The following is a 26,306-nucleotide window of genomic DNA, read 5'->3' as shown; positions in this document are numbered from 1 at the left end:
GAATGAACAGTTAACAGTGTCCCTTAAATCTCTCTCTGGAAGGAAGGAAAGAAAGTTACATTCAGAAGTTCACATCTCTACTTGCTTGTGCTTCTCAGGGGCCTCTGGGAGGCCTGTCAGAGAGGCGTGTACTGATTGTCTATGGCCCGCAGGTGGCTCCGGGAGGAGGAGTCCATTTCATAGTCCGAGTCCCGGGCTCGACTGGTGGGCTCGGGCTCCAGGTGCCGCAGGCTGTTGGCCAGTTCCTCAGGCGAAGGCACCAGGTGGAAGATCTGCTCTGGGGGAGAGGACCGGCCTGGGAGACCCTCTGGGCCGAGCCCCCGTGGACAGCCAGAAGCGCTAAGGTGGGGAAGGCCCAGCTCTGAATCCCAGCGAGAGAGGGAGAAAGGGAACAGGACAGTGTTGGAGGAACCTGGGGGACAAGTGACCAAGAGAGAGACCACACTGTCAGTCTTAACGGGGTGGAGGCAAGTGTTGGAAGGACACAACACGAGGTCTCGGTTCCCAGTGCCACCACCCCCTTTATCAAGGGGCATTAGGGTCACACCTGGCGGCTGGGAGACGACTACCACATAGCTGGACAGCCGGACGTCACAGGCAGCCCCGCACTCGAGTGGGATGGGTGAGCGCTGGAAGTGGTGGAGCATGTCCACAACCGAGGGGAAGTGGAGGTGTTGCACGCGACACTGGCCCCGCTCAGTCAGTGACAGGCGCAGGTGCTGCAGGAGAGGAGGACGGTAGGCTCAGGCATTGGCCCCTAAGGGCCTTGAACCTGGCCAGGGTGCAGCCCACCTGCCTCGCCCCATACCTTGGCTATGCCCTGGAAGTTGAACGTGAGCACGTACTCCCCACGCCGAGTCTCACTCTGCCGTACCAGGAACACTCCATGAGCGTCAGGACCCTGCAGCTGAACCAGCTGAGCTGCCTTCACTCGGGAGATGGGGCCATGGAACCAGGGGTAGCAGGACAGGAAGTGATCTGTTTTCTGGCAGGCTGGATCTAGCAACCCCCCAGGAGAAGCACCTGATAAGAGAAGGAGACAGGTAACGGTGATCCTTTGTGTGTGCCTTATGTCCTGGGCTGAGTTCCGACACACCGGAGGACAAAGGCCCTGACCCCTCACCTTGGTTCAAGGAATCTGTGCTTCCCCTTGGAGAGTTAGATGTGCCGGGCTCTAAGGCTGAGGGAATATGCATCTCTGGGTCTGTGCTGAGTCTGCTGGAGAAGGGTTGGGGTTAAGAGTCTGGGTAGGTCAGGAGGAGCAGTAAAAGCTGTGCCAGGAGTGGGGCCCTAGGGTCTCACCCTTGGCCTGCGCACTCCCGGAGCTCGGCCATCCATGAGTTCAGCTGCTGCTCATCTCCCACCTCAAAGATGATGTCTGTCCGATCCTTCACCTGGCAGGGAGGGAGGGGAGAGCTGGGTGGGATCCCTGAGGTCTGTGTCTATTCCTCCCAGGTGTGGAAAGCTGTCACTCACCTTCAGCACAAAGGTGTAGAGGTTGTCAGGCATCTCGAGACGTGTGCATCGCCGAATCTCCTGGATGCTGGAGCAGGCTGCTTGTAGCTTGGGCTTTGAACTCTAGGAGACCAAGGCAGACATTCAAGGCCTGTCTCTGATGGCCCTTCACCCACCCAGGCCTCCCCAGGGGCTAGCTTGCTGAGTGCATGCTCGTGGTGCTGCTGAGCAGGCACCCCAAGCCTGGAGTGCGTCCTAGCATTCTGCCTTGCAGGAGCCTGCAGAGGGCCCTCTGCCTGTAGCCACAGCACCAGCTCCCCCGACCCCAACACACACACACACACACACACACATTGAGCTCCCCAGCACCCGATGTGGCCTAAGGGCCAACCTCTGCTTCACCTGGACCTGTGGACATTCCAGCTCTGACATGTCTGTTGGCTGACACCTGTTTCTCTTCCCACTGGTGGAGCAAAACCCCCCAACCCCCTACCCTTGCCAGTCACAGTGGCTGCTGGCCACCTCATCGCAGTAAACCCAGAGAGTGGACGTGAGGGTATCCAACCCAAGTTCCCTCTAATGGTGCTGGCTGACTCTGCCTGGGGGCCCAGGACTTTATCATACCTTTAGCTCCGCTCCTCCGCAGCCTTAGGAAGCAGATGCTATCACCACATCTTAAAAAGAACCTCAAATCTTGGAAGTAAAGTCATTTGCCCCACACCTAGCTAATCTGTCCTGCCTTCAAGTCTTAGGGCAAGGAGGGGGTTGGCAGAGTAGCTTAGCTATGGGCTCTTGGGGCTCTTTTGCCAATGTACCCAAAGGGGCAAAGCCTGGCATGGCTGGCCTCAATTACAGCCAGCCAGAAGCCCACACAAAACCTGGGGCCCAGCAGTCTCCCATGACATTCAACACACGTGGGGCTCAGAGTGGGTGGGAGATGACCCCCTACCCTTTTGCCAGCAAAAGGGTCCTGACTGAACCTGGCTGACCCTGCAGATGCTTGTTCCCGGGGCCCAGGAGCTCTCATCGTTTTCTCGGAAAGGAGATCACCCCTTCACTGCCCCCATCTCCTCCACTTCCTCCTGTGATAAGACTGGTAAGATTGTTTCTCTGGGGTCATGAGATGATCGATGGCTGCTTCCAGCAGAGGCCAAAAGAAGATAAGAGTGTGGGGGAAGGAGCAAGATGTGGGAAATGGACAGAGAAGACCCAACTGGGCCCTCCTCCCTCCAGCAGCTTTTCCTAAGAGCCAGGAGACAGACAGCAAGGCGCACCTGGAGATACCACAGCTCTCACCAAGGCAGTGCCAGCTGGGGAGGAGGAAACAAGAGGCAGGAACAAAGGTGAGTTCCAGGCACAGTGGCTTTGGCAGACCTGACCTCCGTGAGGGGCTGACTTTTCAAAAGGTGGTGCAAGAGTCAGTCCTTAAAGCCATACGCTTAAGCATGCTCCAGACACACAGGTGCCAGGGTTCTGATAGAAGGATGGTGACCCCAGGACTGGGCAGCCTGGCAAGAGAGGGTTGGTCAAACTGGGGCTCTTCCTGGTCCAGGCCCACTCCCAGAAGGTCTTGGAGCTGCCAGTCCTGCCCTGGTTGTTGGACACAGCAGTCTGGGGAGAACAGCTCTGGGAACGAGCTCAGAGAGGTTGCACAGCTAGTAAATCCCAGCCCTACGTGATCAGCACTAGCCAGGGCATCTTCACCCTTCAAGTTCTTATATGTTCCCCACGACCAAGTTCCTCAGCCTGGGAGCCTCGCCTGGCACCTACACAAGCACTGGACACGCTGGAGCGCATGGGAAGCAGGGCCTCTGCTCTCCCAGCAGCTTTCACTGTCAGCCAGCCCCTCTGTCTCTATTTCCCGTCTGCAAAACGGGTTAGGTGCAGAGGGCTCCTTCCTTCTCTTGCTTTTGCAGTCGGCCCTGCCTGGACCCCCAGCCTCCCCACTGTCTCTAGGCCCTCAGCATCACTGGGAGGAAGCGGGCCAGGCCGAGATGGTAACAGGCCTCATCCTCCTTTCAGTTCTGCTCTGGGTCCTGGGCCCTGCCCCCAGTGTGAGTGCCCAGATTACTGGCAGAGCCTGGTTTCACTCTGGAAGTGGGGCCCTCCATGCCAGCTTCACCCCCAGCAGCTGAGGAACTGCTGACCTGACAGGCAGTGAAGAGAGCATTCCCCTCCTCCCCCCACAGCCAACCCTGGCCGCACAGACGTCCTGGCTCCCCTCTGCCTGCTGGCTGAGCGTGATACGGGTTCTTTGGTGTCTTCATGGTGGCCCAGGCTCACACAACCCCAGAGGCTGAGCCGGGGGCTGAACCCCAGCCTGCCAAGGACCAGAGCCAGTGCATCTAACTACCATGCTGCCTGGTGGGGGAGATGCGAGGGGCTCTGCCCAGATTGGAGGGGCAATTGAGAGCACAGGGACAGACATCCCCACCTATGGCCACAGCCCTAGCTGGACAGTCCAGAGCAGGACTTGTGAGCGCTGGTCACTGTGTGGATGGACCAGTGGGTGCCTTTCTGACTGAACAATGTGATGGAACAGAGCTCTGCTGGAGAGAGCCGAGCCCGAACCGCAGCCGCAGGAACACTTGGGGCTTCAGGTTCCCCTCCTCTCACACACCCTCTATTCCACCTGCCATGCAGAGCAAGCCAGGCCAGCAGCTGCTCCCTGGACCCACCTCAGAGTCACACTGTGCTTGGGTGATCAAAATGACCAGACCATCCCAGTGTTTGCAGTACAGGCGGTAGTAGACTGTCACCCGCCACATCCTACAGGCGGTAGTAGACTGTCACCCACCACATCCTGCATCATCCCTCCTGGGGAGCTCTCGTTCTTAGCTCCAGTGGCCACTGTGCCTCCAGTGGTAATCCATTTCTTTGTTTGCTCTGGCTGCTAGGAAGCGTAAAGACAAAGCTGTAGACCGGCTCTGACACTGTCCTCACAGCAGGGCTTGCATTTCTAGAGCTAACTTTATCCAGGCTTTTTAATTTTTCTTATTCCTCTAGGCACTAGGGTTCAGTCTTGACCCTACCCTTCTTGTATAACCTTGGACAAGCAACTCAGCCCTCCATGCCTTAGTCTTGTCATATGTATGTATGGTGGAAATATTTAATAGTCCCTCTCTTTTCACAGGGTTGGTATGGTGATGGGTGAACTATATATTGCAAGTGAAAGAAATACCTGTACCTGATAAACAGCTGTTGTTAAATTTCCAGGCTGGGGCCAGCCAAGATGGGAAAAGCCTGCTTGGGTTGACTGCTGCGTTACAGTGCTCCCGTGTCACAGGACTGCAGTACGGCAGCATTACAGTGCTCCTGTGTCACGTACAGGACTACAGCTTCCCCTGAGCACACACCTGCTTTCTCTCAACCTTACAGACCCTGTTTGTAATGTGCTCCCTTTCTACCTGCAACGAAGTTATAATCTCCCTCCCTACGTACATACCCTAAGTAGGATAAAAGGGGAGAGTAATGGAATGTAATTGATACTAAAATAAAATGTATATATCACTGTGACTATGCATATAACACACAGTGAACTACTCAGGTGCTTCTGGGTTTGAAGAGATCAAGGACATGAAGGTGCCAGAGGGTGGGTAGGGTGATCCCTGAAAGGACAATTAGTCTGTTCAGTGGACATGGCAGGAAGTTCCATGTGCTTCTACATAAGACAGACAGAGCAAAATTCTGGCCCTAGGTTTGTTCTCATGCTTTTGGAGGGCGTTTTGGTCAGCTCTGCCTAGCCCACGGGTTCATCCGGTCCTCCTAAGCTCCCACTGTCCAAGGACTCCTTTCTCCCATGGCAGGGGGCCGGGGGCGGGCGGCCTTTTGGGCCTCGAATCTGCCTGGAGGGGATGAGAGGATGACTGGGACCAGACCTGGCCTTTCTCTGGAGGCCCTGCCTTCCCTAAACCTGCTGCCGCTCCCTGTGTGCTCAGGGGCGGGGATGGCCCATCCAGAGTCTTCCAGGGTACTGGGCTGTACCCCGCTCTGCCGTGTACTCATGGCCATTCATACCCACAAGACCCCGGCAGAGGTGCCGGTGCCCCAGCAGGAACAAAATACACACAGGATCACAGAGCTGTGAGCGCTCCCAGAGAAGGGAGACAGACACCCAACAGGCAGGGGACGGTAAGGGCCAGGACAGGCGGGTGGGAAGGCAGTGAGTGAGCTTCCCAGGTAGGTGCCAGGATGACCCCTGGCAAAGGCCCTGAGGTGGGGAAGCACAAAGGCACAGTGAGACTGGCACGCAGTGAGGCAGTCCCCACGGGACCTTGAGGCTGTGGGAGTCCGTCGGCTTATTCTAAGGTGGAGCTGTGGAGGTGGGCAGCTGACGCTCACATTAAATACTTGGGCAGAAGCAGGCCAGCTAGTTGGGCCCGACCCTGCTCTTACCCGCTGCCTCCGTGGGAGGCTGGAGGGGAAGACAACATCCAATTCACACCCAAGCAGTAAAGGGCCTGGCACGGAGGGTCCCGTGGTATGGCAGGCCGAGCCCTCACAATGGCCTGATTGCATCCACTGTAGGGGCCTTTATCCTTCAAGGGAAAGCCTTGAGGGGAGGCCTCCCACCACCATCTGGAATCCCCCAGGCCACACCAGCCCCTTGGAAGTCTTGCCTCTCCCAGGGTTTTGGGACCCTCATTCCTGTCCTATAAAGAGCAGCAATGGGACAGGAAGTAGGACATAGTATACAGCCCGAAGGTCTAGGTCCAAGCCACACTCCTCTGCCATGGCCCTCATGCCCTCAAGGTAGCATCCCCGTGGCCTGGAGGCAAGGTTAGACGAGCCCTAGCTCCACCACTTACTACCTTTGGGATCTTGGGCGTGGCACTAACTGGCAGCCTCAGTTTTCTCTTTGGTAGCGTGGGAACAGTAAGCAGACTCCAGGAGGAGGAGGATGAGAGTGCAGTCTTTGATGGGGGCCTGAAAACTTAAAGGCCCAGAAGAAATTCTAGATCCCAGTCATGGATAACTGAGTCCCCCAACCCCAGGCCACAGCCCAGAATCGATACTGCCTGTATGGATGAATGAACAAATGGATGAAAAAACATTATGGGAAAGGCTTAATCATGTCTTACTGATTGTATCAAAACAACCTTAAAAAAAAAAAAAGAAAATACTCTGTCTTGTTCCAAAAATTTTAGTCGGGTTATAGGGATACTCAGAGTGGGAAGGGAGACAACTGCTAGAACACAGACCAGAGTTTCACTTGCCACCAATTTGATTCTGAGCTTCCTGGCAGCCAGTGCAAAGAGGGATTCCCCAAGAGAAGGCAGCCTCTTGTGCATGGAGAATCACGTGCACAGTAGTACATTAAAGGCTCTGAGAAGACCTGAAGCAGAGAAACCTGAACCCATGTGTTCCCCAGACTTTGGCCACCCTGTGTCCTGCTCAGAAGCCTCTCTGGGGTCTGCACAACCACCGCAAGCAACATTGCCATCCTGGTTTTTGGGAATTAGACAGTCCTGGCTTTGAGTCCCAGCTCTGCCTCATCTTCCATGGACAAGTGACTCACCTCTCCTAGCCTCAGTCTCCACTTTTGTAAGGTGGGGTAATAGTGCCCCTACCTTCCGTGAGAATTTGGCAATACAGTGTGTGCAGGGTATGGAAAGGTCCCTGGGGACACGGTACAAGGTGGGGATGAGCACAGGGCCTTAGGAATGCAGTCTTAGGAATACCTGATCTGCTCAGAAGTGAACAGAAGGAATACCTGATCTGCTCAGAAGCGAACAGCTCCTCCTGAGGAAGCTTTCAGCTTTCACAGCTATTTTTCCACAACAAGACCATGAGCCCAAGGCAGCCTCCCTGCTCCCTTTCCATCTTTGTGTGTCCTCTGCAGGGCATAGAGTTAGCGGCTTTAAATGTTTGCTGAGCACCCTCCAAAGTGGAGAAGGTGGAGGAAAAGGCACTGGAGGCTAAGGGTACAGCAAGAGCTAACGTCCAGAGACCAGAAAGTACAGCCAAATCCACAAGCTGGCAGGGGAGTTTGCTGTGGCTAGAAATGGTACTAACAGACCCCCTCACACCACCCTTTAGTGAGCACCTACTATGTACCAGGCACTGGGGCCTGGGCTATCCATCCAGGACCCCTTTGAACTGCTGAATTCACAGGCCAGCACCATTTCCAGAAAATTCAAATTTCAAAGAAAAAAGCATCATATTGAGGAACGGAGGTGCCAGGACCAAAGAAGTAGGAAGGTCACTGTTTCAGGGTGGAGGGCAATCCTTGACATGACTATGGTGATACTTTGAGACCACCCTGCTCTGGGGCACCTGTCTGAAGAACAGTGGTGGGCGCCTCCCATGACCCCCCCCAACAGCCCATGAGGCTGGTGTTTTTATCCCCACTTGACAAATGAGGAGCCAAGGCTAAGGGAACCTCCTGGAGGGGCTGGTCACAACACAGGATGCACAACCAGCAGGCCTGGGTCCTCTGGAAGTCAGCCCGGGATCCGTGTTTAACGTGGGCCCTGGGTGCGTCTGGAACCCACGGCATCCGAGGGGAAGGCTGGACAGAGGGGCCACACCCACCTCCCTCCCCTGCCCCCCTTTCCCCAGGCACAAGAGACTTGGAGGAGGGAGGGCTCAGTCCATCCCACAGCGGCAGAATGGTGGATGCTGGGGCAAGGGCTCTGGAACCAGCTGGCCTGGGGTCAAAGGGGGCGCTCACAGGGAGCCCCCACAAAGCATGAGGCGTCAGAAAACAGGGTGACACCCTGAACCCCCTGCGAGATGAGCAGCATCAAAACTGAGTTGCTGGGCTTCCCTGGTGGCGCAGAGGTTGAGAGTTCGCCTGCCGATGCAGGGGACACGGGTTCGTGCCCCGGTCCGGGAAGATCCCACATGCCACGGAGCGGCTGGGCCCGTGAGCCATGGCCGCTGAGCCTGCGCGTCCGGAGCCTGTGCTCCGCAACAGGAGAGGCCACAACAGTGAGAGACCCGCGTACCGCAAAAAAAAAAAAAAAAAAAAAAGAAAAAAGAAACTGAGTTGCTGTCCATCAGTCCCGCCATTGCTACTCCCAGACACATCCAGAATCCAGCTACTTCCCATCCCCCTCCTCTGCTCACAACTCTCCTGTGGGCCCCATCTTGCTGGTCCTCGCCGTGGCCCATGAGACGCTGCATGACCTTGTTCTTGTTACCTCCTCAATCTCATCTACTGTTCCTCTCACTCCGATCCAGCCACACTGGCCTCCACTGTTCCTGCGATGTAGCAAGCACACTCCCACCTTGGGGCCTTTGTGCCTGCTGTTCCCTCTGTCTGAAAGGCAGTTTGCCCACATTTTCACAAATCGGGCTCCTCTCGGATTCAGGTCTCAGCTCAAGGGTCACCTCCTCAGGAAGGCCCTCCCTGACCAGGTGTCTAAATACAGAGTCACCATCACAGAACCCCTTTACTTCCTTCACTGCACTTGTCAACCTGTGAAATGCTCTCTGTGGGGACTTGTTCTTGTGGCATCCCCGGTACCGACCACGGTGCCTGGTAGGTTGTAGATGCTCACTTCATTCCTATACAGATATTCATCACAGGCCCCTTGTTCGCCAAGTATTGTGAGTGCTGGGGATAATAAGTAGGGCCCAGGATATGGCCCCCACTGCAGACCGCCCATCGCCATGAGGGCTCTGGAGGAGTGGCAGGGATACGTCAAAGCAGGGTGATCGGGGCGAGGACGGAGGACGCGAGGTTGGGCCTCCAGGGGCTCGAGCCGGCCAGGGGAGAGGACTGGCTGAGAGGAACGCTCTGGACACCTCACGGAACACATCAGGCTCGTGTTACAGATGGAGGAACGGGGACCCTGAGAGGCAAAATCATTTGTCCCCGGCCACGGAGAAAGAAGCCAAGAAGAGCTGGGGCTCGGACCCTCGTCTGCCCAGCCCCAGAGCCCACACCACCCACCCCCATCCAGCCCATTCCTCCCAGCTCATGTTCTCTCCCACCACCAGGCCTGACCCAAACTGCGGGTCTCAGCAGAGAGAACCTCCCCTCCTCCAGGGAGCCTTCTCTGATCACCAAGTCGTGGTCAGTGCGATTCCTGTGCCTCTCCCTCGTCACGGGGCTTATCAGCCCTGGCCATAATTTCCTGAAGGTGCAGCTGCCCCCACCGCCTGCCTGGGAGTTCCTCGGGGGGTGGGGACAGGGCACCAGGCCTTGTTCCCAGCTGGGGCCCAGCACTGGGTCCAGCCCAGAGGAGGTACTTGGAAAGGGTTTGTCAGATGGATGGGTGAGTAGCTGCTAAGTGCCTGGGGCCCCAGCCCTCATGTCTCGGGAGCAGGGGCAGATGCAGGGGGTGTGGTGAGTTATCTCACCCCCTTGTTCCCCGGCTCCCTAGGGGGCAAAGCGAAGGCAATGAGCCCGTTCCAGGGGCTGAACAAATGTTGGAACTACAGGCCCCAGGTCACTTCCTTCCTCTGCCCCCAACCAGAGCCCCGCAACACACACACAGGCCCTTCGAGTGCCTGCTTCAGCCGCTTTTTCTCCGCGTGAGCCTGAGCAAATCACTTCACTTCGCTGTGCTTTTGTTTTCTCATCTGTAAAATGGGGGTGATGTTGGAGTGCAACCTCAGGGCTTCTGTACGTGAACCTGCCTGTCGCCCTGAGTACACAGGAGTCTCCCAGGTCTCCCCCTTGGTCTGCTCCCTGTTGCCTCAAGCTCCCTCTCCCCGCGGGGGAGCAGGAAAGGGATGGGAGAAGCTTCCTTAAAAGCCACATGGATCAAGTCAGTTTCCCCTTTCTGGCAAGTGAGAGCCTGCCAGTGCCAGAAGCAGAGCTTCTCCAGAGCCGACACTGACATGGTGAGACATCCCCCAAGCATAACCACCCTGCTCGGAGTCCCCAGCATTTCGCCTCCCTCCTCTGGGTGGCAGCCCCAGATCCCACCCTGAGCGACCAAGCCTGAGGGTGGGGGCCTGTGCCCCCACTATCGGACCCAGAGAGGCCCTGTAGGAGGGGTAACCAGCCAGAGATGCTGAAACAGACAGCGGCTGGGGGCTCGTCTGAACCCCACCTGCAGTGAGCTCCCCCTCAAGCCTGTAAAAGTCCCCCCACCCCGACATGTCCGAAAGACAGACTCTCAGTGACACAGACACAAAGCCCCTTCTGAGAGAGATGGCGACCCCCCCCCCCCCACACACAATCACAGAGACTGGGACACAAAGCCCCTCTCAGATGCTGGAGCAACCATCCCCTCAGAGACAAACTCCCAGAGACAGAGACCCCCCATAGAGAGAGACAGCCCCGAACACACACACACAACCAGTCTGGGACCCCCTGACAGCCACTCAAACCCCTCCTGAGACGCGGGTGTCCTAGTTCACGCCGAGTGGTTGAGTGTGGATGACCCCGCTGTGAAGACGGGCAGGCACTTCCGCTCTGAGGCCGGCTGGGTGGGGGGGTCCGTGGCTTAAGAGGCACCACACCTGGAAGTCCCACTCCCTGCACCCCGTCACAGGCGTGGATGAACTGGCAAACTAAGGAGCTTACGGACCCCCCGGCACCTTCGCTAGCTGACCTCGCCTCCCCCCTCGGGGTGACAGTGGTCCAGGCCACATGGCCCGGCCTGGGGAGGCGTGTCCTGGGATGGGGCCTTGCACAGGCGGGAACAGAGGAGCCAGTGCCACCACCCTCACCAGCCAGGCCACTTGTCCACACCTCCTAGGCCTCTCCCCGCCACACCTTTCCTCCACGCGGGGCACCACTCCGGGCCAAGACCTTTGGCAAATTAGGATCAACCACTTTCCAGGGCCTGGAGCTGCTCAGCAGCCAGCCTCCATCAGCTCCCCTTCAGTCAGTTACCCGTCGCCCTGCCTGAGACGGTCTTGAGGACAGAGCGGTGTCTCTGTCTGGGAGCGCTGACTGGCACTTGGGCCTGGGCCGACCGTGGGTCCGGAGCAGGGTCGGGGCCCAGCCAGAACCCCACCCCCACCCCAGCCCCCCGCCGGCTGCAAAGCAGCTGCCACCAGCCCACGCCTTGGGCGACCGCATCCTGCTCCCAGTATCGCGCCAGGAATCCTCCCTGCCCCGCGTGGCCGAAGAGCTGCAAGGCCCGTGCACCCTGTCCCCATCCACCTTCATGCAGGCTACGCCTTCCTCTCGTAGTGCTGCTCCGGCTACCTCGGTGCCAGGACACCCCAGGCCTCGCGTACTGGGCTGTGGTCAGCCCCCAAGACAGGAATTCATGGCTCCTTGCCACGTGCCCAGGCCCCGAGCAGGAGGGGGCACACCGGCCCCGAACCTGGCACTGCTCCCTGGGCTCTCCTGCTGCACGGGAGGGTGTGCTCAGTGCTCTCGACGGGAAAGCAGAGGAGCACCTGAGTCTCACAGGGCCAGGGGTCCTGGAGCTGGCCGGCCCCCCAGGGCCTTTTGCGGCGGGCCCACCTCCCGGCCTCTCTGTGGAGCCAGCCCAGTGGGGGAAGCCCCTTGCCCCTGCAGCACAGCCCTCAGCTGCACCCTGGGCCCCGTGTCTGTTCCACGCCTGGGGAGAGTGGAAAAAGATGTGGTTAAGAAACAACAGATAACCTCTGTCACCGGCCTCCGGTAGGGGAGTGCACCGGAGGGAGGGGGGTCTCGTCACCACCAAGATCCCTAAAAGCCCCGATGGTGGCCACCGCCTGCCTTCGAAGAATGATGATTCAGAAGAAGAGGTGAAAGCGAGGGCCTCTGGGGCTCAAGGGGCTTCAGGGATGCCAGGGAGGCTCAGAGTCGGCTGAGCAGAGCCTTGGGCTGAGCTGACAGGGAAACCAGGGCGAGAGCCCAGGAATCTCCACCCTTCCAAGCTCAATCTGCCGTGAGCTGTTGTCGTTATCCTTAGCCCACGTTTAGTGATATGCCTTGACACACAGCATCTCACTGACACCAAAAAACAACAGGAAACTGTACCAGCCACAAAGAATAAAAGCTGGCTGGATTAAATAACTAAATGTGAAAAATAAAACCAAGACAAAACTGGAATAGAAGAACCTAAATAATTATCTGATCCCAGGGTCAGGGAGGCCCTTCTAAGCAGAAAAAGCAAAGAACAAAATCATAAAGGAAAAGATCACTGTATTTCACTGCCCAGACTTAGAAACCTCCATAGGCCAAGAAACTCAGGACCAGTCGAAAAGCCAAATGGCAAACTAGGGAAATATTTGCAACGTGTGACAGAGCGCTAATGTCAGTGTAAAGAGCTGCTGCAAGTCAACAGGAAAGAGGCAGGCAGTGCAGGAGAGGAGCACACAGAGTTAATGGCCTGTAAGTCACAGAAAATGTCTATGACCAAGAAACACTGGAGAAAGAGTCAAAATCCACAGAGACAGAAAGTAGGATTAGTGGTTGCCAGAGGCTGAGGGGACGGGGACGGGGATGGGAATGGGGACCGATGCTAACAGATACTGGGTTTCTTTCTGAGGTGATGGAAATGTTCTGGAATTGGATAGAGGTGATGGTTGCACACACAGTGAGTATACTAAAAACAACGAACTGCACTTTAACATGGTGAATTTTATGTTATGTGAATTATATCTCATTGTTTTTAAAAAAGAAAAATGGTTCATTCCATTCATAAGCAGAAAGGACAAGATAACCACTTCACCTAGAAGTTGGCAAAGGTTTTTAAAATAATAGCCAGTGTTTGCACCACTATTTGAAGATAGATGGGTGTAACCTTCCTAGAAGACTATTTGGAAAGGATATATCAGAAGCATTAGAAATAGCTAGTGAGCACATGAAAAGATGCTCAACATCATTAGCCATCAGGGAAACATAAATCAAAGCCATTCACACCTGCTAGGGTGGCTACAATCAAAAAGATAGATAGTAACAAGTGTTGGTGGGACTTCCCTGGTGGTCCAGTGGTTAAGAATCCACCTTCCAATGCAGGGGGTGCGGGTTTGATCCCTGGTCAAGGAACTAAGATCCTACATGCCGCGGGGCAACTAAGCCTGCGTGCTCTAGAGCCCACACGCCACAACTAAAGAGAAGCCCGCGTGCCGTGATGAAAGATCCCACATGCTGCAACTAAGATCCGATGTAGCCAAATAAATAATAAAACAAGAAAAACAAGTGTTGGTGAGCATGTGGAGAAATTGGAACCCTCATACATTACTGATGGGAATATAAAATGGTGCGGTACTCTGGAAAACAGTTTGGCAGCTCCTCAAAATGTTAAACGTAGAGTTACCATATGATCCAGCAATTCCACTCCTAAGGTATATACCCAGGGAAAAATGAAAACGTATGTCCACACAAAAACTTATTCACGAATGTTCGTGGCAGCACTATTCACAATCGCCCAAAAGTGGAAACAACCTAATGTCCATCACTGAGGAATGGATAAACAAAATGTGATCTATTCATACAATGGAATATTATTTCCAATAAAAAGGAACAAAATACTGACACAAGCTACAACACGGACGAACCTTGAACATGTGATGCTGAGTGAAAGAAGACAGTCGCAAAAGACCACATATTGTCTGATTCCATTTATATGAAAAGAACAAACTAGGCAAATCTAGAGAGACAGAAAGTATTGATAGATTAGTGGTTGCCTGGGGGTGGGGGAGAGGAGGAACGCGGAGTGACTGCTGATGAGCACAAGGTCTCTTTGAGACGATGAAAGTGGTCTAAAATTAAATCGTGGAGATAGTTGTACAGCCCTGTAAATATACCAAAAATCACTGTACCCTTTAAACGAGTTAATTTTATAATTTGTAAAGTATATCTCAATAAAGCTTTGAGAGAAAGAGAAAACATGAGAAGTGCTCACAAAGCCTTCCACCCAGCACTTCCCTTCTAGGAATATGCTTCTAAGGAAATAATCAGAGATGGGCAGCAAGATTTACGTACAACATGTTTGTCACAAGGTTGTCCAGTTGAGCAAAAAAATTAGAAGTGATTGAAATAGGAGTCTAGATAAGCATAGATAAATACATCATGGCCTATCTGTGTAAATGAAATATCGTGCAGCCAGTATTTATTTTTAAGACATTCTTGAAAAATAAGAGAACAGAAAAATGTTCAAGACATGTTAAGTGACAAAAAAGCAGGTAACAAAAAGGTAGGATGAGTGTCAGTCCCACAAGGGCTGGGGGTTTTGTCCAAAAGTTTCTGCCTATGTTTCCAACATACCTGGCACACAGAGGGGGCTCCCTAGCTAAACTGCTGAGTGAAGAATTAGTGAATGTGGACGGAATTGCAATTTGGGGGAAAAGCTAGAGAAAGAAATACAAGACAGAAGATTACAAAGACGTCTAAGTGAAATGGAAATGCTCGTTCTCTCTGCGTAGTAGGATTGTGGGTGGTTTTTCAGTTACTGTTCCATAATTTCTGCCATGAGCTTTATTAATTGAAAAATCAAAACCAGAAACACTAGGAACTCAAACGTGGAGGCCCTCGGTAAGGTAGACAGTTTCCTAGATTACACGAAGATTTGAAAAGAGACACAGCGGGGCCTCCCATTCCAGACGGTTCCCTGGAGAGAGGTTTCTCTCTCTGCTGCGCCACGGACTTCAGACTGGGGCGCAGTCAGGATTCAGGTCAGGCCCAGGAGGGGAGGGTCAGCCACGGTGAGGGAGAACCCAGAGGCCAGGTGCCGCCGTGATGGGCCCCTTCCCCCGTACGCCATCACCCGCCGGTGCCAGAGGCTGAGCGGTCAGCGGGGTCCACGGCCTGAGGAAAACAGTGGCCTCTTCCCCAGCCCAGAGGGGAGAGAGGAAAAAAGGGTGTGGGGCCCCAAAAAGGAAGCTGAGGCGGCCCCTCCAGCCTTGGGGAAGGAAGCTACCTCCGCCTCCACCCCCGGGGGGGCCAGCGCTCTGAGCGCAGACCTCTGCTTGTGCCTTTTGCTTTCCTTTTCCATATTCGCAAAGGAGTGGGTGGGGGATTTCCAGCGGGCCCGCCTGGCAGCCCGCCGGCGGCTGGTGCCCAGTCCAGGCTACCGGGAGAGCTGGCTAGGTTGTTGCCCATCCCAGGGAGGGCATCTGGGGACCCACCCCTGGGGTCTGGTGACTTCCCACGCAGCAAGCCCCTTCTTCTGCTTCTCAGGGAGGAAACACATCGTGTCAGGCCCTCCCAGAGCCTATTTTCGACTCAATCACCCAGCAAGGCCAGTACTGACATTCCACTTTCCAGAATGGGAAACTGAGGCTGAGACAGGCTGAGTTCTCAGCCCAAAGCCACGTAATAAGGACACAAGAGCCAAGATCTGAACCCAAACCTGTCCATCTGCCCTTCTCCCCGGCCGCCAAGCCCATGGCCCAGACTCTGCAGCTGTATGTCCCAACACCCAGTCCCCCAAACAAAGGAAAACAGAAAAGCAACTTCCAAGAAGCTGGCGACAGCTAACAGGCCCCAAGGAGCAAGGGCGTGGGGTGGAAGCAGCCCCCAGAGGCTCCGGGGGGGGCGGGGGGCAGGGTGTGATGATAAATGACTGTCGTTCGCCACCCTCCCCCTGTTGGATTCGGGGGCACCTTCCAGTCTCTGGATTCACAGAATTTGAGCTGAAAGGAAGCACGCCGATATCATCTGCCCGTGGTTTCAGCATGGTTGGGGGTTTCTTCTAAGCAGCAAAGTACTTTTCAAAACACGACCTTACACAAAAGCCCAATAAGGGGCAGATGGGGCGGCTGTGTGTGCGCAGCTGGGGGCCCCACAGGAGCCACGGGAGCCCTGCCCACCACCACCCCTTCCTCCCTCCCCCCACTAGCCCCGGAAAGCCCGGATCAAGCCCCCTGGTTGCCCATTTCACAGCTCAGAGAGGGGCAGGGACCAACCTGGGTCACTAAGCAGCCCCGGGCAGAGTGAGGACTGAAACCCCACTCTCACCCTGGGAGCCTTCAGCCCCTGGTCCCCCTGGGAGAGGATGGGATCGGGGAGCCACTGGCCTCTGACGCACCTGTCTCCCCCTGGGACATCAGGGCTCTCGCCAGCCCACGAAGATCTACCGGGCTGTAGGCAGAAGGTGGGCGGTTTCTCGGGCTGCTCGGGGGCTAAACACACCCCCTGGCCTTGGCAGGCCCACACCGGCCTCCATTCCTGCTCTTCCATCTCCCAGCTGTGTGGCCTTGGGCAGGTCTCTCTACCTTTCTGTGCCTGTTTCCTCATCTATAAGATGCCTTCATCACTGTTCCCGCCTCCCAGGGTTTGTGGTAATTGCATGGGATGTGTCAAATGTAGTGCCCATCATGCTGAAAATGACTAATAAAAATAACAACAACTACATGGGACTTCCCTGGAGGTCCAATGGTTAGGACTCTGCGCTTCCACTGCAGGGGGCACGGGTTCGCTCCCTGGTCGGAGAACTAAGATCCCACATGCCGCTCAGCCAAAAAAAACAAAAAAACCCCACAGCAGCTAAGATTTGCTGAGACCACCTGCGCTGGGCACGGCTCCCGGCACCCGGCACCATGCGGACAGCAGCTAGTTCACCATTGCCCTGATGTGGGTGCCGTCACTCAGCTCTTTTTACTTGAGGAAAATGAGGCACAGAGAGGGTGAAGTGCCTTTCCCAAGGTCACACAGCTCAGAAGGGGCAGAGGCAGGACTCAGGCCCAGCTCTGTCCGGGCCCCAGGAGGCTGCCCCGCCCGCCCGCCCGGCCGCTTCCTGCCCAGCACTCCTCTTCCTCCTCACGCTCCTGCCTCCGAGAGGAAACCGCCAGGCCCCCCGGCGGACGTCCCTTTCTTTCTGCTTCCTCTTTCCCACACTTGGGGCATGGGCTCCAGGCTCGGGCCCCCAGGGTCCAGCAGTGTCTCCTTCTGTGTCTCAGAGCCTCAGTGTCCTCATCTGTGAGGCAGGCACAGTGGCCATGCCTACTTTGCAGAGTCAGGGGAGCGTTGAGGGGGCTAATTCGGCATCGCCCTCGCCCACGGTCAGTGCTCAGGACACTCAGCCCCTTCATCAGCCGGGCTGCCGGGAGCACCTACTGCCCACAGGCTGCCCGGCCACACTCATACCCAGGCCCCTCACCTACCCAGTCAGCATATGCTGTATCCACAGCCTCCCTTACACGTGCAGGCACTGGGACCACCCCCATTTTACAGATGAGGAAACTGAGGCCCAGTCACTTGCCCAAGGACAGCTCAGAAGGAGCAGAGGGGGAACAGCTCTGAACCATATTGCCCGACTGGCCCCCGGCCTAGGTCAGCCTAGGTCAGGCTCTCCCTAGGACCAGCAGGTCCAGCCACTGCCAACCAGACCACTTCTTCCTGGGGGTACTAGAGGCCTGTGATGCAGGAGGGGAGCTCAGGGATGTGGGCTGAATCCCCTGTGAGTCCCCCCCTCCTTCCTCTACCTCTTCTCTGGGCTGAGCAGCAGAGACCAAGAGCAGAGCACACTGGGTCCACCAAGTCTTACATGCTGGGTGAGAGGGGCACTGGCCAGCCCCCTCTGGGCCTCAGTGTCCCCATCTTTGGTGGCACTAGACAAGATGGCCAAAAGGAGCCTTTCCTGGTCTGAGAACTCAAAACAGACGCACACCCCCACCCCACTCCCAGGTAGGGCCACTGGCTAAACACCACCAGCACCACTACCCATGATAATAAATCCTTCTGGAGACCTGCTAGGCACCAGGTGCAGCCCGAATACCTGGGTCCCAACCCCATCTCAGCTGCTCAGAGCTATGTGACCTTGGGCAAGTCACCTACCTTCTCTTAGACTCAATTTCCCCATCTGTGATATGGGGGTAATCACAACAGCACCCTCACAGGGCTGCTGTGAGGATTAAATGAAGCCAAGGCAGTAAAGTGCCTAGTATGTAACAAGTGCCAAACAGATGCTGGCTAAAAAGGCATTTTTTCAACAACAGCTACTAGAATTTCATCATTACCCCCACTTTAAAGATGAGAGAAGCTGAGGCTCAGCCCCCGGACCCAGTAGGGCTGGCAGGGCTTTGAGACCATCTCAGCCAAACCAGGCTTGGACATGTGGGGAAACTGAGGCCCAAAAGAGCAAAGGGCTGGCCCCAAGGCCATGGCCAGCCCAGATGTGCTCCATTTGAAAATGGACCCCCAGCTCCCGGCAAAGCTCTGCCCTAAGGCCAGCCACCCCGGGCCTGGTGGCTGGTCCTGTGATCTCTCCCTGACCCTGGGACAACCCCCTGACCTCCCAGTCAGGCTCTCCCTCCACAGGGGCCAGGCTGGGATGCACGTCAAGTGATCCTGGCCCAGCACTTCCAAGTCCACCAATTTATAAGAGAAACCAGAAACTGGGTTCTTATATGAAATCTTTCCATTTTATGGTTTTTAACTATTGGCAACCAATCCAACTTTCTTGCTTTTCTGGGGTTTTTTTGGTTTTTTTTGCGGTATGCGGGCCTCTCACTGTTGCGGCCTCTCCCACTGCGGAGCACAGGCTCTGGACACGCAGGCTCAGAGGCCATGGCTCACGGGCCCAGCCGCTCTGCGGCATGTGGGATCTTCCCGGACCGGGGTACGAACCCGTGTCCCCTGCATCAGCAGGCAGACTCTCAACCACTGCGCCACCAGGGAAGCCCCAACTTTCTTGTTTTTAACTGCTGAGTGGGATGGTACGTCTCAGGCCTGGCCGGCTGGAAGCTACTACTCTGCACCCCGTGGCTGGAGGGAGGCCGTTCACAGTGTGGCTCGGGGCTCGGGAGCAGGGACCTGTTGGATCAGGGGCTCCGATCTCCTTAGCAGCATGATGCTGAGCGAGTTTCTTTGCCTCTCCCAGCCTTGGTTTTCTCATCTGTCAAATGGGCCAGCAAGCTTGGCCTCATGGGAAGGACTTGAAGCCAAGTGTTTAGGGCAATGCCGGGCGCACAGTCGGTGCCTACTTAAGGCAGTAAACGTGCTGTTCCCGCACCCCAGCCTGGGCTCAGAGATGCCCAAGGAGAGGGAGGTGCCACAGGACAAGCGGACATGGGGACCAGAGGGTCTTCTAGGAGAAGACTCAAGCCACACTCTCCCAAAATCCAGAAGACCAGAGCAGCCCCAGAGGGCTCCTCTAGCCCATTCCTGCTGCTGGATAGGTGTCCCAGCCCCTCTGGCCCTAAATCCTCCAAGTGCTCCCACTGCTCTTCGTGTAAAACCTAAAATCCTCACCATGCTCCAGAAGGCCCCAAATAATCCAGCCCCATCACCTTTCCAACCTCATCCCTCCTTCCTCCTTCTACTCCAGCCCCTGGCCACCCGGCTGTTCCTCAAAGTCTCCCGGTTCGTGTTCACTCCAGGGCCTTTGCACTTGCCATTTCCTCAGCCTGGGACTCCTTCACCCAGATCTTCCAGGATCGTCACCTGCGCTCATCCCAGATGTCACCTCTTGCCAAGGGACCTTTGATGACCACCCCCCAGCCGAGGCAATCCCTAGCTTCCCCCGAGGGCCAGCGCGTAGTACAAGGAAGGGTTGCCCCACCTCCCGTCCATCTGCAGTGATGCCACTGAAACCAGACTTCAGACTTTGGGAACTAGTCACACATGTCTCCTCCAACCGCCCTCCAGCCACCCACTGCAGCAGCCTGTGGCCTCCGCTTACACTCTGCCTGTCGTGGCAAGCTCCCTCCCACCACAGCCCGCACGGTGACCCTTGACCCTTGGCTGCCGCTATCACCCCTACTTTACAGATGACTAGACTGAGGCTCCAAGTGGGGAAGTGACCGGCCCAAGGTCAGAGGTTCCGGTCAGAGGCGGAGCTGTGACCCAAGTCCAGGTGAGGCTGACCCATGAGCAGCTGGCCACCTGGCCTCAGACTTCTGGGTGGCGTTAGCTTGGCTGAGGCCCGAGTGATATCCCTGGGCAGCTGCCCACTCTCAGTTCTCGTCCTCCAAGCCTCTCCCCACTCTGGGCAGCAAGGGCTTCTCCAAACAGGTGCTGAGTACCGTTCGAGTGACAGAGCTCGGGTATGAACCCAGAGCTCAAGCCCTGGCTGTCAAACCTTCCTTTGCCTATGTTTAAAGCTGCTCCCATAGACAACTCCAGGGTCAGAGGTTGGAGGTCAAGGCTACCCTCCAGGCAGGCACACTCAGGACTTCTAGTCTAGGTATCCTTGGCCCAGAGACTGGAGGCTCCAAGTCACTCCAGGAAACATTCAGGAAGAGCCCCAGACTGTTGCAAGCACAAAGGGAAGCTGTCAGAAGCTGACGGAGCCGGGGCCTGCTCTGTCAGGCCAGGCACTCTGTGGAGGGGACAGGAGAGGCCCCACCAGGGCTGCTCACTTGGTAGGGGACACCCCAGGTCACACAGCGACCACCAAGCCTATGGCAGAGGTCCAGGCGGCCTGGAGGGAGGGGCGAGCCTCAGGGACCCAGCTGCCCCTCCGGGTCCCATTTCTCCAAGGCCAGACACCACTTCTGAGCCCTGAGGACTCTGACCAGGGCCCACCCTCAGGGTTCCCAAAGAACAGGAGCCTTGATCATGCATCCCAGCTGGGCAATGAGGGCCCAAACCAGCACTAGAAGTAAATCTGCATCCTTAGCCCCCAAATCATTTCACTACCATGGCAACCAAAATAACAAGGCGGGCCAGTAACAGTGAGCCTCCCCTGCGCCAGGCGCTCAGCAGATGTGCCCTCCCAGTTAACACAACAGCCACACAACGTGCGAACTCTGAGTAGCTCCACTGTACAGAGGAGGAAACTGAGGCCCAGAGAGGTGATGTCACTTGCCTAAGGCCCCAGAGCTGAGAAAGAAGCTAATTCATTGTTTGAACCTGGGTCCATCCGACTCCTGACACTAGGTTTTCCAAGATGGTTTATTTTAAGCAGCAGCAGTTGTTTTTAAAGTTTTATAGGGAACCCCACCTTATCATGCAGATAAGATCATGTGTCTGGGACGTTATTTGCCTTTCATGGTGTCGGAGCCTTGAGACATTTTAAAAATGAGTAGAGTTTTTATCTGCACTTGCGTTTTTCCAAAGGCTTCGTGTTACACTTGGGATAAAATACTGACTCCTCACAGGACCCTCTACCCACACATCCTCCCGCACGCCCCATCTTCCCCATCTGTGCTCCCAACACACTTCTGTTTTTCTTTCTTAAAAATATGCAAAATGCTGGGGACTTCCCTGGTGGTGCAGTGGTTAAAACTCCGTGCTCCCAATGCAGGGGGCCCAAGTTCAATCCCTGGTCAGGGAACTAAATCCCACATGCATGCTGCAACTAAGAGTTCACGTGCCACAACTAAGGAACCAGCGAGCCGCAACTAAGGAGCCTGCCTGCCACAACTAAGACCCGGCGCAAACAAATAAATACATAAATAAATAAAAATAAATACATTTTTTAAAAAAACATACAAAATGCCTTCCCATCTCAGCACCTTTGCCTATGCTGTTCCTGCTGCCCAGAGGTTCTTATCTCAGTATTAAGATCTCAGTTCAGAAGTCACCACCTCAGTGGGAATTCCCTGGTGGTCCAGTGGTTAGGACTCCATGCTTTCACTGCTGAGGGCACAGGTTCAATCCCTGGTTGGGGAACTGAGATCGCATAAGTTGTGTGGTGCAGCCAAAAAAAAGAAAAGTCACCTCCGCAAGACTCACTGTTAAACTTTAGTGATTAAGAGAGTGTGGTGTTAACATAAGAATAGACACATAGGCCAGTGGAACAGAAGGAGGGTCCAGAAGCACACAGATAGACACTAGATTTAGGATGAAAGTAGCATTGCATGCAATCCAATAGGAAAAAGAGAGTCACATCAGCATGTAGTGCCAGAAGTGAAAGAAGTGTGACCCCTACCTCACGCCATACACAGAAACTAATTCAGGATGGATCTTGTGAAGGCCCATCAATATGACTCAGCCCAAACAATAAAGCTTCTAGAAGAAAAGACAAGGGATGTGTCTGGTGGTGCAGTGGTTAAGAATCTGCCTGCCGGGACTTCCCTCGTGGTCCAGTGGTGAAGAATCTGCCTTCCAATGCAGGGGATGCGGGTTCGATTCCTGGTTGGGGAACTAAGATCCCACATGCCATGGGGCAACTAACTAAGCCCAAGTGCCACAACTACTGAGCCCACGTGCCCTGGAGCCCTCAGGCCACAACTAGAGAGAAGCCCGTGTGCCATAACAAAAGATCCCACACACCTCAACGAAGATCCCGCATGCTGCTACTAAGACCCGATGCAGCCAAAAATAGAAAAGAAGAAAAGAATCTGCCTGCTGATGCAGGGGACATGGGTTCAAGCCCTGGTCTGGGAAGATCCCACACACCATGGAGCAACTAAGCCCGTGCGCCACAACTACTGAGCCCACGTGCCACAACTAATGAAGCCTGCACACCTAGAGCCTGTGCTCCACAACAAGAGAAGCCACCACAATGAGAAGCCCGCGCCCCGCAACAAAAAGTAGCCCCCACTTGCTGCAACTAGAGAAAGCCTGCGTGCAGCAACAAAGACCCAACGCAGGCAAAAAAAAAAAAAAAAGAAAAGACAAGAAAGATCTTCATGACCCTGGGTAGGCAAAGATTCTTTAAATGGGACACAAAAAGCACTAACCATACAGGAAAGCAACCGATAAACTGGACTTCATTAAAGTTAAGAACTTAGGTTCATGGGACTTCCCTGGTGGCGCAGTGGTTAAGACTCTGCGCTCCCAATGCAGGGGGCCCGGGTTCGATCCCTGGTCAGGGAACTAGATCCCGCATGCATGCCACAACTGAGAGTTCGCATGCTGCAACTAAGGAGCCCACGAGCCGCAACTAAGGAGCCCGTGAGCCACAACTAAGACCGGGTGCAACCAAATAAATAAATAAACTAGTAAATAAAATATTTTTAAAAAAGAACTTAGGGGGCTTCCCTGGTGGCGCAGTGGTTGAAAGTCCGCCTGCAGATGCAGGGGACACGGGTTTGTGCCCCGGTCCGGGAGGATCCCACACGCCACGGAGCATCTGGGCCCGTGAGCCATGGCCACTGAGCCTGCGTGTCCGGAGCCTGTGCTCTGCAACGGGAGAGGCCACAACAGTGAGAGGCCTGCGTACCGCAAAAAAAAAAGCAAAAAAAGACAACCACAGAGCAGGAGGTCGTATGTATGATACAAAGAAAGTGCATTCAAGTGTGCTGAAGTACATTCAGGTATAAAAACTTTTATAAATCAATAAGGGAAGGACAGACAACTCAATAAAAATGGCAAACACTTGAAAAAAGAGTCAATCCCAATGGCCAATAAACACATGAAAAGGTACTTAACCTCATGAGTCATAAGGGAAATGCAAATTAAAGCCAAGATTTGAGATACCAGTATACATCCACTAGAAGGGCTGGAAAGAAAAAAGACTCATTCACTGCTGATGGGGATGCAAAATTGTGCTGCCACTTTGGAAAATGTTTAGAAGTTTCATATAAAATTAAACTTGCACTTCCCATATGACCTAGCACTTCTAGGAATCTACCGGAGGGAAATGGAAGCGTATGTCAATACAAAGACCTAAGAGCAAATTTCATTACAGCATGATCTGCAAAAGTACCAAAGTGGAAACAACCCAAATATCCATCAACCGGTGAATGGATAAATAAACTGTGGTACATTCACACAACAGGCTGGATTTACTCAGCGATAAAAAGAAACAAACTCTGATGCCCCCAAGAGCATGGACAAATCTCTAGAACATGCTGGGTGAAGGGAGCCAGACACAAAAAACAATATACTATACGATTCCATTATATGAAGTTCGAAACAGAGAAATGCAATCCGCGCGGGTGGGAGTCGATGTGTGGGAGGGGGGGAGTGTTGACGTGGAAGAGGCATGAGGGAGCCCCTGGGGCACTGGGCCACCGCGTGTACTAACACAGGGACACTCGTGGAGCTTCAGACACGCTTCACACGCCTCAGCATGTGCATGGGACCCCACAATGAAGTCTAAAAGGAAAGGTACTTCACATAAGGGGGTTCCTTGACAACACCCCATCCCAACCCCCAAATTAGGGCCCCTCAGTTATCCTCCCAGAGGCCTCACTGCTTTCCTTCAGAGCACAAAAAACACTTGATTCCATGTTCATCTGTAGGTTTAGTCCTTCAATAGCCCCACCAAGACGCCAGCTCCCCCAGCACCTAGTGTGTGCCTGGTACAGTGTAGGTGCTCAACAAGTATGTTCTGAATGAATGAATAATCATTTGGTCTCCTCCACCCAGACCGTGACCCCTCAGGGCTGGGATCTGCTTTGCTCACTCTCTAGACCAAGGCCCTAGGACATAACAGAACCACAAAGAGAAGAGAAAGGAAGACCACATGGTCCCATCAACTTGACACATCTGGTCAAAGATGGAGTCCGGCAGGTGTGTAGACCACAGTGACCTTCAGCCTCAACTGCACGGCCGGAATTAAGTGGGTCGCAAAGGAAAAAGACAAAAAGATTTAAACTTGAAAGAAAATAAGACATCCACAAAGCATGGGAGGCTCCCAGGAATTCCACGACGTTTTGAAATCCCTAGGAGAAACCCTCCTGTTTGTCAGGGTCAATCTGGGTCAGGGGTTTCAAGGACCTTGGACCAGGCTGCCACTAGCCCACATGATGCCCATGTATGGTGTCCCTGGACATTCTACAAAATCCCTGACCAGCGCTCCTCAAAACTGTCAAAGCCATCAGAAACAAGAAAAGCCTGAGAAACTGTCACAGCCAAGAGGTGCCTAGGGAAACATGACAGCTAAATCTAACATGGTGTCCTGAAGCAGAAGAGGGACATTAGGGGAAAACTAGTGGAATCCAAAGGAACCTCGGAGTTCAGTTAACAGTAATGTACCAATGTTTGTCCCTTAATTATAAGACGGATGTACATGGTACTGTAGCATGTTAACATGAGGCAAAGCTGGGTGCAGTGTATAAGGGAACTCTGTACTACCTGTAAACGGAAAATGATTCTCAGAGGAAAAAGTTCACTTCTAAGAAGGCGCGCTTTCCGCCAGGCACTTTGTGGCCGCCTGCTGGAAAAGTATCACCACCCGTACCCCCGTAACCACGTGCGCGGGGTCTTACCTTGGGCGGGTCGAAGAGCTCCAGCAGGCGGTCCGCGCCGTCGGGGCCCGCGCGCCGCAGCGCCAGCCGCCCCCTTTGCCAGCGCGCCCCGCTGTCCATGGAGGCCTCGTCGGCCAGGCTGTACCGCAGCGTCGCCTCCTTGAGGGCCTCAGGTGGCGGCTCCCGGGCCAGGCTCCAGGGCAGGAGCTTCCTGGCCAGGCCGGGCCTGGCCGGGGCCTCGCCTGCCTCCCCCGCTGCCGCGCTGGGGGCCGCGGGCAGCTCCCCGGCCGAGCGGTGGCGGAAGATGTGGCGGAGACTGTGGCGCAGGTGCTGGAGGGAGCAGGCCGGCCGCGGCGGGGCCAGCTCCTCCGAGCTGCGGGCCTTGGGAAGGCTGGGGGCGGGGGCGGGGGCGGCGGGGCCCGGCTCGGCTGGGGACGCCTCGGCCTTGGCCGGGGTCCCGCGGCCAGTCTCACGGTAGTCGCGCGCGGGGGCGGCGGCCCGGGTGCCCGACAGCCCGGGCGCCCGGCCCTCGCGCACCTCGCGGCAGAAGTAGCGCTGGAAGAGGTCGGTGAACTGCAGCGACACGAGCTCGGCGCGCAGCGGCGCGTGGTGCGGGTGCTCGCGGGCGAAAAGCCAGTACTGCCGGGCCAGCTCCCGGGCTGCGGCCACCGCGTGCAGCTCGCAGAACTCGCTCCAGCCTCGCGGGGATGGGGCCGTCGCCGCCGAGGATGCGGAGGAGGCCGAGGAGGACTGCAAGGTGGGCCCGTTCATGGTGGAGACCAAGGTAGAGCTGCCGGGCTGAAAGACACGGTGAGGAGTGAGTGAGAGAGGAGGGAGCGGACGGGTGAGCGACACCCACTTAAAGCCACCGCCAGACACGCTAGTCACCAGGCACAACGTCAAAAAGCGAAAATTACTGTTAATACCCAGTGCTGGTGAAGATGCAGCAAAACGGGCACTCCCTTCAGTGTTGCCGGTACTGT

The 26,306-nt window shown here is 55.3% G+C and overlaps 2 protein-coding genes across 9 annotated transcripts in view; one reads left to right on the top strand and one right to left on the bottom strand.

Annotated features, from left to right (window-relative positions):
• The window catches only part of ATXN2 (ataxin 2), a 126,204-nt gene extending 121,251 nt beyond the window's left edge, over positions 1-4,953 (top strand). For 2 of the 8 annotated variants that reach the window (XR_014297514.1, XR_014297516.1), the window contains 3 exons: positions 2,452-2,551; positions 2,689-2,798; positions 4,589-4,953. The gene's annotated coding sequence lies outside the window, so the exon portion shown is untranslated. Of the gene's footprint in view, positions 1-1,455; positions 1,475-2,451; positions 2,552-2,602; positions 2,799-4,588 lie in introns of those variants that run through there. The other 6 variants (XR_014297515.1, XR_014297510.1, XR_014297511.1 and 3 more) reach the window with 6 other exon arrangements.
• SH2B3 (SH2B adaptor protein 3) lies at positions 96-26,094 on the bottom strand (the record flags this gene model as incomplete). Its single annotated transcript, XM_082667382.1, has 7 exons — positions 96-412; positions 548-719; positions 809-1,023; positions 1,124-1,218; positions 1,303-1,394; positions 1,477-1,578; positions 25,345-26,094. 7 exons carry the CDS (start codon positions 26,092-26,094, stop codon positions 117-119), a joined length of 1,722 nt encoding a protein of 573 aa, XP_082523508.1. The 3' UTR covers positions 96-116.
• Between the last annotated feature and the right edge of the window lie 212 nt (positions 26,095-26,306).

The sequence above is a fragment of the Grampus griseus genome (genome assembly GCF_964374135.1).
Source record: "Grampus griseus genome assembly, chromosome: 12".
Classification (NCBI taxonomy): domain Eukaryota; kingdom Metazoa; phylum Chordata; class Mammalia; order Artiodactyla; family Delphinidae; genus Grampus; species Grampus griseus.
The sequence above is the reverse complement of the archived record's forward strand: the minus strand, read 5'-3'. Positions and strand labels throughout refer to the sequence as shown.